Below are 17,323 nucleotides of genomic sequence, written 5' to 3'. Positions count from 1 at the left end.
AGTTAAAAAAGAACAGCGTTTATTTAAAACATAAATGTTTTGTTACATTATGAATATTTTTAATCGCACTTTTGATCAATTTAATGTGCAACTTCTTTTTTCTTTTTACTGACTAGTGAACGGTACTAGCCTACCCAATTTGCATTGCAAGGGAATGAAGATGAATATATTCAGTCTACTCTACTATGACTGATAATTACTGCTATACAATCACGTCTTAATTGCACAAATATTGGACTGTGTACTACTTTAGTAGATATATTAAAATTAAAACATCACACGTACACGTGCTCGACTGCGTTTCTCGCGAGATTTCTAAGACGACCGGAACCAGGCGGAGCTTACGAAAACAGCCGATGTGTAACAACGGTCGCCCCTCCCTTTCTCTTTGCTAGCTTTCCGAAAAAAGCCGAACGAGCCGCGAGATGACTCGGCGGAAACAGACGACGTCTCTCCCAACGTCACCCGCTTGCCTCCGAACGAGCGCGAACTTTCCCGGAAACACCCGAACACCTCCGAGGTCGCCGGCGGAAACCACCGAAGTGTACCTCCCGTCCCTGTTCATCATGGCTGCCGTATGTGCTAGTCTGCACAGTAACGCTCTGCTCGGAGACTGACTCTCCGCTCCTTTAGTGCCTCACATTTACTGTCTTCACCCTCGACATTTCGGCAAACAATCCCGCTTGCATGAGCCCAAACCTCCCTGGTTGTGTTGTCTCAAAATAACGAGCATTCATCAAGCATTTCGTCGGGCCTTAAACACCCCCTTAAAAAGACAGAGAGAAAAACAGGCAACATTTTATTTCTCCAATGGTCTGAATACACTTTCCGCCTTTATGAACCATGTGTGAGAACTGCGCCGAGCTGCTGGAGGTGCTCAATGAGAGTAAGTCACCTGCATTTTTTATTTTTTTGTGTGAGTGTGTGTTTGTTGTGTTTTTGTAGTTGTTTGCAGCAAGTTGTTAGCATGACTGTTCGAGCATGCGTCTCACTGCCCCACACCAGTGCAGATTTTCATGTTTAATATTGAATCCTCCACACGTTTGTCAACATGTGCATTTATAAGTGCTCTCAAGCGCCCTTTGGCTGTCATTATTCGTGTTTTGTTTGATTTTGAGATCTGTTTTTATTAACGCATTGCTATCCGAACCGTGTTAGCCTCTCATCATTTCAACATTAAATCGAGATTAGCAACTCAATCTGTTGTTTACTTTAAACGGAAGCACCAGAAAACACCGCCGTGTGCGTTGAACATCGGTTTGTTTTCATATGTTTGCAGGCTGATGGGAAGTTGAACTGACATTAGCATTAGCATTAGCAGAAGTGTTTTTGACATTGTCATCCTTTAAAATGCACACAGATCAACATCTGATCACACAAAACAACCCCGATCGCACTGTAATTCTGCTCGACCGAGTGGTTTATGATGGATGAAGTGATCTGACAGTCGCGATGAGTGTGTTTTTGCAGTGTTTGGCCCGCTGATGGCTGCCGGACAGGAATCGGACAGTATTTGTGTTTGTGGGCTTTGTTGGATGGAGAGAGAGAGAAAGAGAGAGTGTGTGTGTGTGATGTGGATCAATGCGCTTTCTTTGCATCAGTACTGATGTCTTGGTGTGTAAAAACAGTGACTGATGTGCAGGGATGACAATACCATAGTTATTTGATGTATTAAAGGTCTACCATGGTATTGGTATGCCATCTTAAACCATTAAGTTACTATGAAAAATGAAGGGAAAAAACATGGTCTGTTGGCAGTGGCGGCTTGTCCATAGGGGGCGCTGGGGCGCCGCCCCCATCAACATTTCAGAAATTAACATGTGTAAAAACATTATATTAAAATGAAATAATAAATATAAAAAAATAGTTTACTCATGTGCCGGCTGGTAGTAAGAGGCTCAGAATTTAATAAAAACGGTCTTTAATCGATTAACTATTTACTATGTTTTTCAATACGTTTCATGGGCGAGGGACGCCGGACACATGGGTGTCTATGTGAGTACACAAATTCTCGGGCAGCATGTGACCTGAAGCTGGTCTCTGATTGGTTTCTTAAAGATCCTCCTCGGGGCGCAAGTCGTTGCGTCCCTGGCCAATCATAACTGGATACATGTTATTTTATACAATCTGATTGGTTCTAGTCACCTGCCATTCAACTGTACGCCGCGGGAAATAACCTTGCTTGCTTGCTACTAGGCTGATCACTTTTTATTACGCAATGGCAGCAGTTAAACCAAATTCTGTAATTTATTTACAAAAAAACCCTTTCTCGAGACTTTCGCTTGAAGAAAAAAAAAAGATTAAGGATCTCGGACCGGAACAACCAGATTTACACATCCAGCAGCAGGCAAGTGACAGAGGACGAAGCTACAAACGGAGCTTTACGCGCGCTTGTTACGAGAAACGGAGCTGGCTGACTGGATGTGATGTTAGCAATGCCCTGTTTTGTTTTCCCTGTCTTCTTTTTCAAAGTGTCGGCACTGAAGTTTTGTGGACAACTACGGGGGTAAGCGACCTCAAACATCTATCTGACAAATGCAAACGTCATGAAAGTAGCCGCAGCCATCTTGAGAATAGCGTGAAACTACAGTTTTTGGGCAAAGTAAGCATTGCGGAACAACTAGACGAAGGCTACAGGATTGGCATTAGGAGGCACAACGAAGAGGTGACAAAAAATCGACACATACTGTCCAGGATAATAGACTGTGTAAAGTTTTGTGGAGCATTTGAGTTGGCTTTACGTGGTCATGATGAGAGTGAGAGCTCAGATAACCCTGGTATATTTCGCGGATTGGTGGATTTTGTGGCCTCTCTTGATGGAGCATTGAAAGAGCATCTTGACAGTGCTACTGTATTTAAGGGAACATCGAAAACTATACAGAACGAGCTTCTGGACTGTATGTTATCTGTTACAAGAGAAGAAATCATCAAAGAAGTCCAGACAAGTAGTTTTTTATCAATCCAGGCAGATGAAACCACAGATATTGCCACACTGGCCCAGCTTGTGCTTGTTTTGCGCTACATCGACGACAAAAATAACGTGCAGGAAAGATTTTTTGAGTTCATCCCTCTGCAGTCAGCTACAGCTGAGTCCATTGCTACTGCACTAAAAGAGCGTCTTGCTTCTATCCTCCCTGAGGATCAGAAAAGTAAGCTCATCTGCCAGGCATATGATGGGGCCAGCGTGATGAGGGGTGCCACTGCAGGTGTACAGAGAAAAGTACAAGATGTGTATCCAAATGCCCACTATATCCACTGCTATGCTCATCAGCTCAACCTTATTATGCAGCAGGCCACGTCTCACATATCCAAGACGAGAATTTTTTTTTCTAACATTGGTGGATTTGCCAGCTTTTTTTCTAAGTCACCTAAGCGGACATGTTTTCTGGATAAAGTGGTTGCCCATAGACTGCCAAGATCCAGCAATGTCAGATGGAACTTTCATAGCCGTGTCATTAATACAGTTTTTGAGCACAGAGAGGATCTCATTCACTGTTTTGAGAGCATACAAGACTCAGGTGACTTTGACCCCAATACTGTCAGAGAAGCAGGTGCCCTGGCCATGCTACTGGAGGATGATGATTTCAAGTTCTTTCTGGAACTTTATCACCACATCATGCCACATGTAGACTTCCTCTATGCCAAGCTCCAGAAGAAGAACATTGATTCGGTCCATATCAAAGTGAGCATCCAACAGTTCCAACAGGAAATACAAAAGATCAGGTAACTGTATTCCTGTAATATGATCATTATTTGGTTTCTCTTTCATTATTAACTCTCTCTCTTTTGCCAATATTATAATAAATTAGCTTTGTCCTTTGCAGAAACTCTCTCCACTCCATTGGTGAACAAAGCAGTGGTTCTCAGCCAACAAAGAGACGCCGGGTGCTCAGTCCGGAAGAACGTGAAAGGATTGGAGCAGAGGTTAGTTTGTTATAGAAATCAGTCAAAATACTATTTTACAATATTGTTGTGCTGCAGAAATGTCCTGCCTGCATATCATATTCTACAGACTCAAGAAAACTATTTTAGTTTGGTATAAATCCTTACAAAAATCACCATTTTAATATTATACAACAGCATCCCAAACATAATAAATTGGCAACATAAATATAAATGATTAAATTAGGGATGCAAGTTATCGATTAATTCATTAATCTTTAGTTGATTGACCTAATCGATTGATTAACGATTAACTGATAAGTGGCTATTTTCCTGAGAATATAAATTTATATAAATATATAAAATTTATATTAAAAAAAAAGAAGAAATTAATTCATACAGGTTTGAAAAAAAAAACATGAGGGTGAGTATATGATGACAGGCTACTACCTTACATTTATATATTGTTTAATTATCTCTATAGGTCTGTGACACAATCCTGGGACACACTAGGGAGCGTTTCTCCTTCACAGACCACCTTGTCTGTGCCACCTTGTTGCAGGGGGACAGGTTTGACGAGTTCAAGGATACCTTTCCTGACGATGCATTGAGCAGCACCATCAGAGCGTACCCGATGCTCAATGGAAGCAAGCTCAAGACAGAGCTCAGTCTTATCTACAGCAAGCAAGAGTTCAGTGCCTGCCGTGGTGCTGTGGACTTATTCCAGCTGTTTATGGAGAATAATCTCGAAGAAGTCTTTTCCGAAACTGTGACTCTCCTAAAAGTTATCATAACCACACCCATGACCACGGCTGAAGCTGAGAGGTGCTTTTCAACCTTGAAAAGAATTAAAACCTTTCTCAGAAACACCATGACCCAGGAGAGGCTGAATGCACTGGCATTGCTGTCCATGGAAAAGAGACTTGTCACAGAGATGACTGACTTTAATCAGAGAGTAATTGAGAAATTTGCTGGCCAGAAAGAGAGAAGAGCTAAATTTATGTTCAAGTAGGAAAGCTTTTTGGTACTGATTTGTTGATCTGAAATGTATATAAAGAAGAGCATTGTTTTATGTTCAAGTAGGAAACATGCTCTTTGTTGCTGCTTTGTTGGTCTGAAATGTACAGACCCTTTCGTCAGAGATAATGTGAATTCACTTAAGAGACCTACAGACCCTTTCCAAAAAATTAGAATATCATGGAAAAGTTAATTATTTCAGGAATTCAACTTAAAATGTGAAACTAATATATTATATAGGCTCATTGCTTGCCAAGTGAGATATTTCAAGCCTTTATTTGTTATAATTGTGATGATTATGGCTTACAGCTTATGAAACCCACAAAATCTAAATGTCATAAAGCTTTTCTGCTGAAGGAAGCATGAAGTGCTCTAATGTCCTGGAAGTCCAGAGTCAATGCAGCCATCTACCAGGACATTTAGAGCACTTCATGCTTCCTTCAGCAGAAAAGCTTTATGAAGATGAAGATAATTTTCAGCAGGATTTTCTCCTGCCCACACTGCCAAAATAACCAAAACCTGGTTCAATGACCATGGGATTACTGTGTAACTACTACAGTGTGATTTCATGTAATATTCAAATTTTCAATTTTTTTTATTTCTTGGGTTCCATAAGCTGTAAGCCATGATCATCAAACTTATAACAAATCAAGGCTTAAAATATCTCACTTTGCAAGCAATGAGCCTTTTTTTTATAAACTTAGTTTCACATTTTAAGTTGAATTCCTAAAATAATTGAACTTTTCCATGATATTCTTATTTTTTGAAAGGGACTATATATAAATGAGATCAACATTATGTTCAAGTAGGAAACATGCTTTTTGTTACTACTTTGTTGGTCTGGAATGTAAATAAAAAGAGATCAAAATAGCTTTTTTGTTTCTGCTTTGTATTTTGCCTCCCCCCCCCCCCCCCCCAAAAAAAATGCGCCCCCCCAAAAATAATTATCACCAGCCGCCACTGTCTGTTGGTGTAGTTATAATATCAGATGATTAAACATATGTACTACTGCAAGATTACCACAGTATTTGCATTATAATCTAGTGGAGTTACCACAATACATGCCAAAAACATAGTTATTATATCAGACGGTACTTATATCATGGTACTGAATGATTTCCACGTTGATTTATGCTACCAATGCAAAGAATACAGTAAAAATTAACATGATACTGTAATTTTTTTTTAATATTACGGTTGCCATGTTATAAACAGTATGTCCACAAACATGGTATTACAATGATACCGTAACCAAAGTCCATGGCATCACTGTAGTAACATGTCCAGAAACTGAACCTTTAGTGTTTTTGGTGCTGTTTTGTTAGACTTATAAGTGAGTTTGCTTTATTAACTCTATCAAATTGAATCTCACAGGTGTTGTTGGGCTGTCATCGCTCACTGAAGTGTCAGATTGTCATGTTTGCAGCAAAGCCTGTCGCTTTTCTGCTTGATGGATGTCATGGTTCGTCTGATATCTTCGGTTTGATTTTTGTTCAGATCTGTTGTGATTGTGAAGCTGCAGTTTGTAACTTCTGAAGCGTTATACACACTTCCCTCCGATAGGGAGAGACGGTTGGCTGAATGCTCTGGTTTGGTCATGTGACCTGGTTAATGCTCCTTCGTTGGGTATGAACTGTTTTTGATGGTGGAGAATACAAGTGTAAAGTGTAAGTCGATGCTGCGGGTGTTTGTGGATGATTTGATGGTGTGTTTTGTGAGTTCTCATGAGTGTGTTTGGCCTTCAGGCATGTCTCGTGCCCCATATGTGCATGTGCAGCTTAACATTTGACCTCTCAAACGCTGTGTGTGTGTGTGTGTGTGTGTGTGTGTGTGTGTGTAAGATAGACAACAGAAACACACCCTTTATTTGTGTGGGCTGGTGACGGTGTTAATCTGACAGTCTGCTGTGTGTGTGTGTTCAGGAGAGATGTTTTCCAGCTTAATGCAGTCTTAAGTGTGTGTGTGTTTGTGTGTGTTTGCCTTACTGTCTGTGTCTGTGAGTGTGTGTGTGTTTGTCTGTCTGTTTTTCTGTGTGTGTGTGTCTCTGTCTGTTTTTCTCTGTGTGTGTGTTTGTGTGTGTTTGTCTGTCTGTGTGTTTGTCTGTCTGTGTGTGTGTCTCTTTCTCTGTCTGTGTGTGTGTGTGTGTGCGTGTGTCTCTTTCTCTCTCTCTCTCTCTCTGTGTGTGTGTGTGTGTCTGTCTGTCTGTCTGTCTGTCTGTGTGTGTGTGTGTGTCTGTATGTGTGTGTGTCTGTATGTGTGTGTGTCTGTATGTGTGTGTGTCTGTATGTGTGTGTGTCTGTATGTGTGTGTGTCTGTATGTGTGTTTGTCTGTATGTGTGTTTGTCTGTCTGTCTGTCTGTGTGTGTTTGTCTGTCTGTGTGTGTTTGTCTGTATGTGTGTTTGTCTGTCTGTCTGTCTGTGTGTGTTTATCTGTCTGTGTGTGTTTGTCTGTATGTATGTGTGTGTGTGTTTGTCTGTATGTATGTGTGTGTTTGTTTGTCTGTATGTGTGTTTGTCTGTATGTGTGTGTGTGTGTTTGTCTGTGTGTGTGTTTTTGTCTGTATCTGTGTGTGTGTGTGTGTGTCTGTGTGTGTGTGTGTGTGTGTGTGTGTCTCTCTCTCTTTCTCTGTGTGTGTGTTGGTGTGTGTGTGTGTGTGTGTGTTTATCAGTACAGTAGACATCTGTTTATGCATACTCTGTAATTTCACATTTTCTGAAAGGTCAGAAGCAGTCAGACTAAACCAGTTTGCCAAACATCATAAAAAGTCATGAATCACATCGCATTTTAACTCTATATTTAAAGGAATAGCTCTTGTCCTTCAATATAAAACAGTTCTCGTCATTATTTACTCACACACTCATGACGCTCCAACCCCGTAAGACCTTGATTTGAGATGCTTTAACTGTTCACGCTGGGTTTACTGTGCAACAGACGGTGACCTTTGAATGCTAAATTTATGGTGCATTTTTGACCTTTTTGAACAAATACGGCTTGTACGCTATATTTGAAGTCATGTGATAGATTTGTGTGAGGAACAGACCAAATTTAAGTCGTAATTTCCTGGAAATCTTCCTCTCTATCCAAGCTCTTGTAACCTGTTTTTGTTATGCATTGGTTACAAGACAGGCAGGAATTGACTTACTTGTTTTAGTAATCTAGCACACACTTTTATGGTGCATTTTTGGAGCTGTGTGGAAAAGAGCAGCATTAACATTCTTCAAAATATTTTATTTTCCACAGATCATATAGCCTATCATATGACAGAACATTAATTTTTGAGTGAATTATTCTTATAAGTCAATAAGGTCAGACTGGGTTTCTTTCCTGAAAAGCACTAAATAATGTAATTCATTCAGTCAGTGTGTGTGTGTGTGTGTGTCGTTTTCCTTTCTTTCTTTTTTGTGGTTTTGAGCTTTCAGAATATCGGCTTTGATAGCGGATCCTCATATCAAACTGTTTCTCAGCCGGCATCCACACAATGCCCTGAATTGTTACTCTAGAGCGGTGTGGAAGCGGCAGAGAAAAAAAAAGACAGGAAAGCCGTTTTATAGAAAGAAAGAAAGGAATAAAATCTCATGTAGGTCAAGGCTAACCAGCTGCTCGAGTGAACTTTACTACCCAAAGGTAGCGTTCCCAAGTCCAGCAACTCCCTCGTCGCCGTGGAAACCTGTGTGTGTGTGTGTGTGTGTGTGTGGGACAGAGCATCTAAATGGATGTTAAGGTAATGCAAATTAAAATGCCATGTGATCGTCTGTAATGATCACGCTTGGTACGTTGTTATAGTGTAAAAAAAAAAATCTGTGAAATTTACTGTTAAAAAAAAGTTCAAAATGTGTTAAAATTGTTTTAAAAAAAATTTACTAGCTACATTTTAAGTTTTAAACATAAAAAAAAATGATATTGCATGTACTGAAATAATGTTAATATGCTAAATGACTAAAATCATTTTTTCACGTTTATGATTACTGACAGCCATCTTAAAAACACAGGTGATAGAGAAAGAAACCAAGCTCATCACAAGAAGCTGAAGTAAATACTAATATATCAAAGCTGCAAACCGTGTCACGCACACACATACTGAACGCCATCATGGTGCAACTACAGGGATGTGCAATAATCATTCATTTAACAGCATTAGATACAGCTTGAAAGTTATTTCAATGAAAAAACAGTTAATTTAATTTTTTTTTACTTTATATTATTTGTAATTGCCTTTGCACTTCCAAAAACGGTATATATTTAACAGTTTTGTACTGAAAAATCACATGAAATGTCCCATTAGATCAATGATAGTTTTTCACTGTGAGAGAACGTACCGTTAACCAGGCACTCTTGGAAGAAAAGGTTCTATATAGAACCTTAAATAGTTCTATAGGCGCTTCGTATTTGGAACCCCTAAAATGTTCTACACTCTTAGGAAAAAAATGTTGCATTGGGGTTCTATATAGAACCATAGGGTTCTTTACTCAACTCCAAAGAACCTTTTATGCTAAGAACCCTTTTGGCACAAAGGTTCTTTAGGCTATTATTTGACAAAACAAAATTAATGAATGAACCCCTTTTGATTGAACCCTTAAAAAGGGTTCTGTATAGAACCTTTTAGGGGTTCCAAATACGAAGCGCCTATAGAACCTTTTTAAGGTTCTATATAGAACCTTTTCTTCTAAGAGTGGGTACAGTGTTTCACCATTAAAATTACCATTATTCATTTTTTTATAGATAGTTTTTGTATTGTATCATTAGTACTCTTAATGCATTTTCTTTTGGTGGTGGTGGTGGTGGTGTGTGTGTGTGTGTGTGTGTGTGTGTGTGTGTGTGTGTGTGTGTGTGTGTGTGTGTGTGGCATCTAACATAAAGTGTGTATTCTGTGTAAGTTGTGTTTTAGTTTTTGTGTTTGTTGTGCGTCTCTAACACTGATCTGATCTCAGACAGTCCCAGGACCATGTAGCCACTTCATTAACGGTTTACGTCTTTCTCTCTCTCTGTGTGTGTGTGTGTGTGTGTGTGTGTGTCAGTCTCGGATGCAGACAGCTCAGACGGCCTGCAGCTGAAGAAGGAACATGCCTTAAGAGTCTTCGCTTACATCAGCACATGGACACAGAGGTCAGCACTCACAAACATTCACTTCCTTCACTTGCTCGCTCGCTCATTCATTTCTTTATTTACACTTTATTTAGTCAACATTTTTACAAGTTACGCATATTGCATTCAAGATTTTTTTTTAAATACTAATTTATTTTATGGTGAAATATTAAAATAGTAATATTTCTGACTTTGTTTTTTATTTACTGATTTTTATTTTCTAGCAGTAATAAAATTGTGCAGCCCTACAAAAAAAGCAAACCTGGATAAAAAAAAAAAATTGCAATCCAATTTTTATCAGAAAAATCAATTGCACCCCCCCCCCCCCAAATTGTGCAGCCCTTCATTCACTCACTCACTCATTCATTCATTCCCACTTTCATTCACTGATTCGTTCATTGATTCCCTCACTGTCTTAATTTATTAATTAATTCACTCAATCAATCATTCCCACTTTCATTCACTGATTCACTCACTGAATCGCTCATTGATTCATTCGCATTCACTTACCGATTTGCTCATTCATTCACTTTATTACTCATTCACGCACTGATTCACATGTTTTCAACTTCATCCTGCATCATGTTGTTGTTTACTTTGCCATCATGGCTGTTTATTCATAGAAGAATGTATGATCGGTGTGGTTTGACCTTTGACCTGCTGTAATTCAGTGTGTTGAGCACATTAAGATGCAATTTTTGGCCCTATCCCAAATGGAGTCCACATTTACATTTACATTTATGCATTTGTCAGATGCTTTTATCCAAATATTTCAAGGTACACATAAATTATTTTTTTACATTCTTATAAATTTTTGCCTGTTTTCTTGTGCCACACTTAGTGTAGCGCCGCTTTGACTGTCAGGTCGGACAGTCTTCAGCGCAGGGTCGGCAAAAGTGCGCATTAAGGCCGCACACTGACTCTCGAGCACCCTTCAGAAACCTAAAATGACAAATTGGACACCCTATGGATTTGTGGCCATTATAAGTGTGCCATTTGGGACAGGACCTTTCTGTGCTGGTTTTGGGAGGAATCTGTGGATCACGTGTGTTAAACCATCCTTACAGTCTTATCTTCTTGGTAGCTGAAAGCGGCTTTATATTAGCCAAACTATTGTTGAAGGTTGAACTTCAAAATGATGATGGTTATTGATTCTCTGTTGGTTTGCAGGCAGTGTCTGTGCTGTTTTAAAGAATACAAGCACCTCGAGGTGTTCAGCCAACTGGTCTATGCCCTCATTAACTTGGTCATCGCCCAAGTAACCAACCTTAGGGACCGCCTACGCAGTGGCCATGGCAACAGTAGGACTGAGGGGGTGGGGCCTGAATGGGGCTCCGCCCAGCCACAGCCGTCGCCCAATGAGGACGAGCCTCTGAATGTGGAACGGGACTCTGCTGACGAGGACGGCGCATCAGAGGATGGGGATCAGCACAAGAACCAAAAGCAGGGGGTCAAACCGGACCCCCAGCCCAGGCTCAGCGACCCCGCGGCGGGCGAGAGCGGGACCGAGAGCGGCCTGGACCTGTTTGCGTCCTGGAGCACAGAAGACCAGGAGAAACTGCTGCTGTGCGCTGCCAAGATCTTCCAGATCCAGTTCCCCCTGTACACGGCCTACAAACACAACACACACCCCACTATAGAGGTAATGCACGCTCGCATATACAACGCTCTGTGTTTCAGGAGTGTTTTCCCGAGGCATTTAAACCGGAATATTAAATGACAAAAAATAAGGGGGCGTGGCTTATTTTTACCCTCTGGGAATTGATTGGATGTAGAAAAGTAGGCGTTTCCATTTGCTGTCAAAGCTCTAGAGATTACGAATAAATTAGAGATTAAGATGGCAAATTTGTTTTGTGTGTGCACGAGTAATTGTTAAAAGATCGCGATCTCGATTCAAACACCCATGCGATCTCATTCCTAAATGACAACAATTCGCCCGTGTTTGAGAAAATCACAGCGAACATTCAAATCTGTATTTGCCGCTGAGCCAGAGAGAGCAGTTATCATGTTTAGGTCTAAAACTGCTTCACAAACGTTCTTTTCAACCACACAATATCATTATCTCTGTGTTACAAACACTCATATTATCACTGGGATGAAAGTGTATAGGTCGGATATAAACACTGATGTCTACGGAAGTTATCAAAATAGAGTAAATCACCTTTTTAAAGTAACTTGGTGCTTCAAATAACGATTGTATCAATTACATCGTTACACCAGTAGGTGGCGACAAGTGACTACCGGTATTAAAGATGTATTTCTCATTGATTCAAGAGATTCGTCCAAAAACGCTGATTCATCTAGTAATAAAACAAGTGAAGTATATATGAGTGAGTTGTTGAATCATTCATTTAACCCGATTACATTTTTTTTATTAAAATTAATGGAACATTTTAGATAGACTGCAGCAATTCATATTTTGCCAGAAGCTCTAGGAAATAACATGCTATTTTGTTTAGTTTCTCTTTTCACGGGTGAATTGTGTTTGAAACCCCCCAAAAAAATAGAAATTCTCGATTTATCCAGAATAGCTCTATTTTTTGTATTTGTTTATTTGTCAGGGACAATGCAGCGGACATTATTACATACATAATTATCACAGTCAGAGCCATAATAATATGTGTATATGTGTTGCATAAAAGGTTTCTAGCCAATAGGCTAATTTGCATTTATTGTGGATTAACTTGCATGGATGAATTGTTTACTGTAAATAGGGTCAATTTTAAATAGTAATTCTTTTTTTTTTTTTTACTTAAATAATACATTTTACGAAGTAATTAGGGTCCATTTTGATATTATGCCGACTTTAAACTGGCAATGAAACAGAAGTAAGGTCAGATCTTTTCTTCTGTATTGTGAATAATGTTCTGTGCATCAGTTGTTGATTGGATGTTGAGATGTGGGCGTTGCACTCAAGTGAATGCGAGCTTGTGGAGGGCCGTGGGATAAATGATTGGAGAAGTCAGTCGTTTCACCGGAAGATAGAGTTATGACATTTTAATGAAACAATACAGGTTAAAAAAATTAATAAACATGTACATGGATGAATCGATGACAATAATCGAGTACGTGCATTTACAAAATATATTTTTTAAACATTTGTTTCATTTGCTTGGATTAAGGTACCACTGAAAATATGCCAACACTAATCCCAAAATTAAAAATAGTTTTTTGGTGCTTTTTCTGTAGATGTTGTTGAATTTAAGTCATGAAGTACATTTACATGTGCAGTTATTATAATCAGGTTTTAGTGTAGCTGTTGGACCGACCGATAAAGCCTTTAGTGTACATGACACAGTGTAATTGAATATTTGAAGGAGTAAATACACACCATGTGCCACTTTTGTCTTTCGGATCAAGCTCACAATGTTTTATTTTTATTATTTTACACCACATTTTAAAAAGACAAATGATGTCTGTATTCTGCCTGAAATCAAACCGTGTGTTTCCTGATCCATCATTGTTGTCAGTACCGAAGTACTTGTGCCCATTTCTAGTTTATCAGGAAAAAATGCACTATGGAGCATTTTTTTTACTTTCTGTTAGTCTCAATCGAGTTAAAATACACACACAACAACACAAGCATTATACACTTTATATAGCATTTAATACTCTTCCAGTTTGTGCTTTGTTATTCCTGAATGATTGGGATGAACTGAGTAACCTCAACACACAAAGGAAACTGTGTTCTGTGGTTTTTGTAGTTGCTCACTACTACTGGTTTTTATTTGGATCGCTCTCTTTTTTTAATATCCATTTGTTGTTTTTGCCCTCAGGATATTTCGGCACAAGAGAGCAATATCCTCGGCTCTTTCTGTGATATGAATGTAAGTCTTTCTCTCTCTCTCTCTCTCACACACACACACACACACACACACACACACACACACACACACGCACGCTCTTCTCATGATGATGGGCTTGATTACACCGTTTCGAGATAATTGATGAGCTCAGTAGATGCTGAGTGGACGCTGCAGGACTAGACTTCACTGACTGTGAGACGACTAGGTGTGGCTTGTGTGTGTGTGTGAAAGTACGGGATGTTCTTTGTTTAGATGTTGCTTGGCGTGATTCATCCGCTCCCATGAATCATCACAGAGTTTGAATGATGAATAGCTTAAATTTAATAAGTAAAACCTGTGTAAGAATGCTTTGAAGTCTTAATAAGTGAGAAATAATTTCGGCATGCCTTTGCCGTCTGTAAACAGTTCTGCCTGCAGTTCATTAATCTGTGCATTATTTCTTATAAGTTTGTGTTAAAGGGCACCTATTATGACATTTAAAATGTTCCTAATGTTGTTTAGGGAGTCCCCAACAACAGTTTTACATGCATGCAATGACAAAAAACACTTTTGTTGTCTTATAATATGCATTTATTTTTACCTGATTTGCTCACCGACTCCCAAATGAATCGTTCAACGACTCGTTTTTCAAACCCCTCCTTTGCGCGACGCTAATCTGCGTTGATTGGTCAGATGACCCAGCAGTGTTTACAGAGATAATACTTATTTTTAACACGGAGTACAATGATGCTTTTATCAATTAAATTGTGTTATAATAATGATTATAGTCCACTGCTTTATAGTTTGTAGTAAAAAACGAAAAATAAGATAAATAATTTAATGTTATGTTAGCGAGCATAGCCCAGGATGTTTTTGTTCACTTAGATCTATGTTACACACTACATGAAAGGTAAATTTCAAAATCCCATAATAGGTGCCCTTTAATGTTACATGTTGTGTGCAAAAAAAAAGATATTTATGAAATATTGAATACCAATACCAATTTTTAACCAATAAACATTTAATAATAAATATATGCACACAAATTTCACCATTCACAGTACAGATTTGGCTAATAATTATTAATTATTAATTAAACATGAAATATGATTATATTATATTATTAATAGTTATGATTAATTGCATTGTTATTGATAAGTATAGTAATAATAATATATTTATAATATAGAATTACCATTACCGGTGTATATATAATTATATATTTAAAATATATATTAAAATGTATTATAATGTTATATTAATAGTAATAATTGTAATAGGTCATGTCTGGTTTTCATACCCACATTACATTATATTATTAATTGTGATTAATTATATTATTAATAATAATTATATTATAATTTTAATAGGTAATAGGTCATGTCTGGTTTTCATACCTATAATAGTTATTATATGAATTATATTATTAATTAAATTGCTCTTAATAATTATTATATTTTAATAGGCAATAGGTCATGTCTGGTTTTTATACTTATTATAATATATTTTTCTTAATAACTGATTAATTACATAGTCATTTAATAATAATTATATTATAATATTAACAGGTAATAGTTTTCATCTGGTTTTCATACATATATTATTGTCATAATTTTGATTACTTCATAATTTATTAATAGTAATTATTATATTGAATAAGTTATAGGTTGTGTTCACGTTTTCTGTATTTAATGTGTTATAGTTATTTAATAATTTATGTTTAGTCATAGGAATAATAACTGACAAAATGTCCTTTGGGCCTTATGAATCACAAGCTAAATAATTTTTTTTGTGCAAATAATTAGTCAAATCTATGCATTTGTTTTGAATAAAAATTTGTTTATGTAGAATTGATTTGATTTAAACTCATTTTAAAGCACGATCATGCTGTTGACATTATATAATTGTGTGTGTGTGTGTGTGTGTGTGTTTCAGGACGTGGAGGTTCCTCTGCACCTGCTGCGATACGTGTGTATGTTCTGCGGGAAGCACGGCCTCTCTCTGATGAAGGACTGCTTTGAGTTCGGCGCTCCTGACACTCTCCCCTTCCCCATCGCACACGCCTTCATCACCATCGTCTCTAACGTGAGTCCGGCCTCGGCGTCGCCCCATCGAACCCCAGTGTGTGTGTGTGTGTGTGTCCTGCTGTAACCAATCAGGTGTTTGTTTCTGTGCACACAGATCAGAATATGGTTGCACATTCCCGCTGTGATGCAGCACATCATCCCTTTCCGCACTTACGTTATCAGGTAAGAGCGCTTTTCTGAACTACTCCGAAAAGTGTACAATTATTAATTCTAATTTCATCGAATCAATCCTGACTGACTCGCTCAGAGACCAGCGAGACAGAGGCCGAGCAGGATCAAAACACTCTTAGCCAAGAATCTGCGCTCGGTTGAGTTGCTAGGAAGAGCATCCCTCACCATAGCAACAGTCGCCAGGGCTCTCCTCACATGACCTTGGGGGAGCCAGACGGCTGAGAGAGCCAGTCATGTGACTCGAGCCAGACCGGATTAGAGCAGCAGAGAGAGAGAGAGTAGTTCAGATGGAGAGGATTTTTTTCAGCTGGCCAAATGTTATGTAGTCCCACCTCAAAATGACTATTATATTTTGATTTAACACACACACACACACACACAGATATATATGTCTGTGTGTGTATAATATTAAATGTACATACCATATAAAGATTTATCCACAATCATCCCAAAATTATAATATTATATTTTTAATATATATATATATATTCATCCACCTTGAAAAGTTATCCCACCTCAAAATAATTATATTTAAATATTAGGTTATATTGATTATATTAAATCTTTATACCATATACATTTTCATCCACCTAGAAAAATACAATCATCCCAAAATTATAATATATTAAATTTGTGGCATTATATTATTATTAATTATTTACATTTTATTAAGTAATACAAATGTCAGCAATGCTCTTCTAATAGACGTCTAGAGGTGTGTGGTCTAGTTTGAGCTGTAAACCTGCCTGTCTCCTGGACCAATATTTGTGATTAGTTGTTTTTATGTGCCAAGCATCTGGTTGTACGTTAATCTCTCTAAATCTGATGTAATATGACTTGCTGTTTTTGTTTGTTGTGTTTTTATTGTATTTATATGATATTTGTATTTTTGTAATTTCATTTTTGCCATGAAAATAGCTTTGAATGCTGACATGACACTAAATTCTCTCTCTCTCTCTCTCTCTCTCTCTCTCTCTCTCTCTCTCTCTCTCTCTCAGGTATCTGTGCAAGCTGTCGGATCAGGAGTTGCGTCAGAGCGCGGCGCGTAACATGGCCGATCTGATGTGGAGCACGGTGAAGGAGCCGTTGGACAGCGCGCTGTGTTTCGACAGGGAGAGTTTGGATCTGGCCTTCAAGTACTTCATGAGTCCAACGCTCACCATGAGACTGGCCGGACTGAGCCAGATCACGGTACGAGACGCACAAAAAACAGTCTGTCTGTGCTTGATTGGGAATTGGTCAGAGCTCAAGTAAAAATCAGATTGGGCTTGCTCTTAAAGTTCACTTTCAAATAAACA

The 17,323-nt window shown here is 38.4% G+C and overlaps 1 protein-coding gene across 2 annotated transcripts in view; it reads left to right on the top strand.

The window, feature by feature from the left end:
- The first annotated feature begins 585 nt into the window (after positions 1-585).
- Positions 586-17,323, top strand: part of usp34 (ubiquitin specific peptidase 34) — a 74,648-nt gene continuing 57,910 nt past the window's right edge. For both annotated transcript variants that reach the window (XM_079614753.1, XM_079614752.1), the window contains exons 1-7: positions 586-886; positions 9,916-10,003; positions 11,153-11,624; positions 13,759-13,809; positions 15,703-15,852; positions 15,949-16,016; positions 17,024-17,216. In XM_079614753.1, the coding sequence (XP_079470879.1) occupies positions 844-886; positions 9,916-10,003; positions 11,153-11,624; positions 13,759-13,809; positions 15,703-15,852; positions 15,949-16,016; positions 17,024-17,216 (1,065 nt within the window). In that variant the 5' untranslated portion in view covers positions 586-843. The remainder of the gene's footprint in view (positions 887-9,915; positions 10,004-11,152; positions 11,625-13,758; positions 13,810-15,702; positions 15,853-15,948; positions 16,017-17,023; positions 17,217-17,323) is intronic.

The sequence above is a fragment of the Phoxinus phoxinus genome (genome assembly GCF_949152265.1).
Source record: "Phoxinus phoxinus genome assembly, chromosome: 6".
NCBI lineage: Eukaryota > Metazoa > Chordata > Actinopteri > Cypriniformes > Leuciscidae > Phoxinus > Phoxinus phoxinus.
This window is presented reverse-complemented; position numbering and strand designations above follow the sequence as displayed.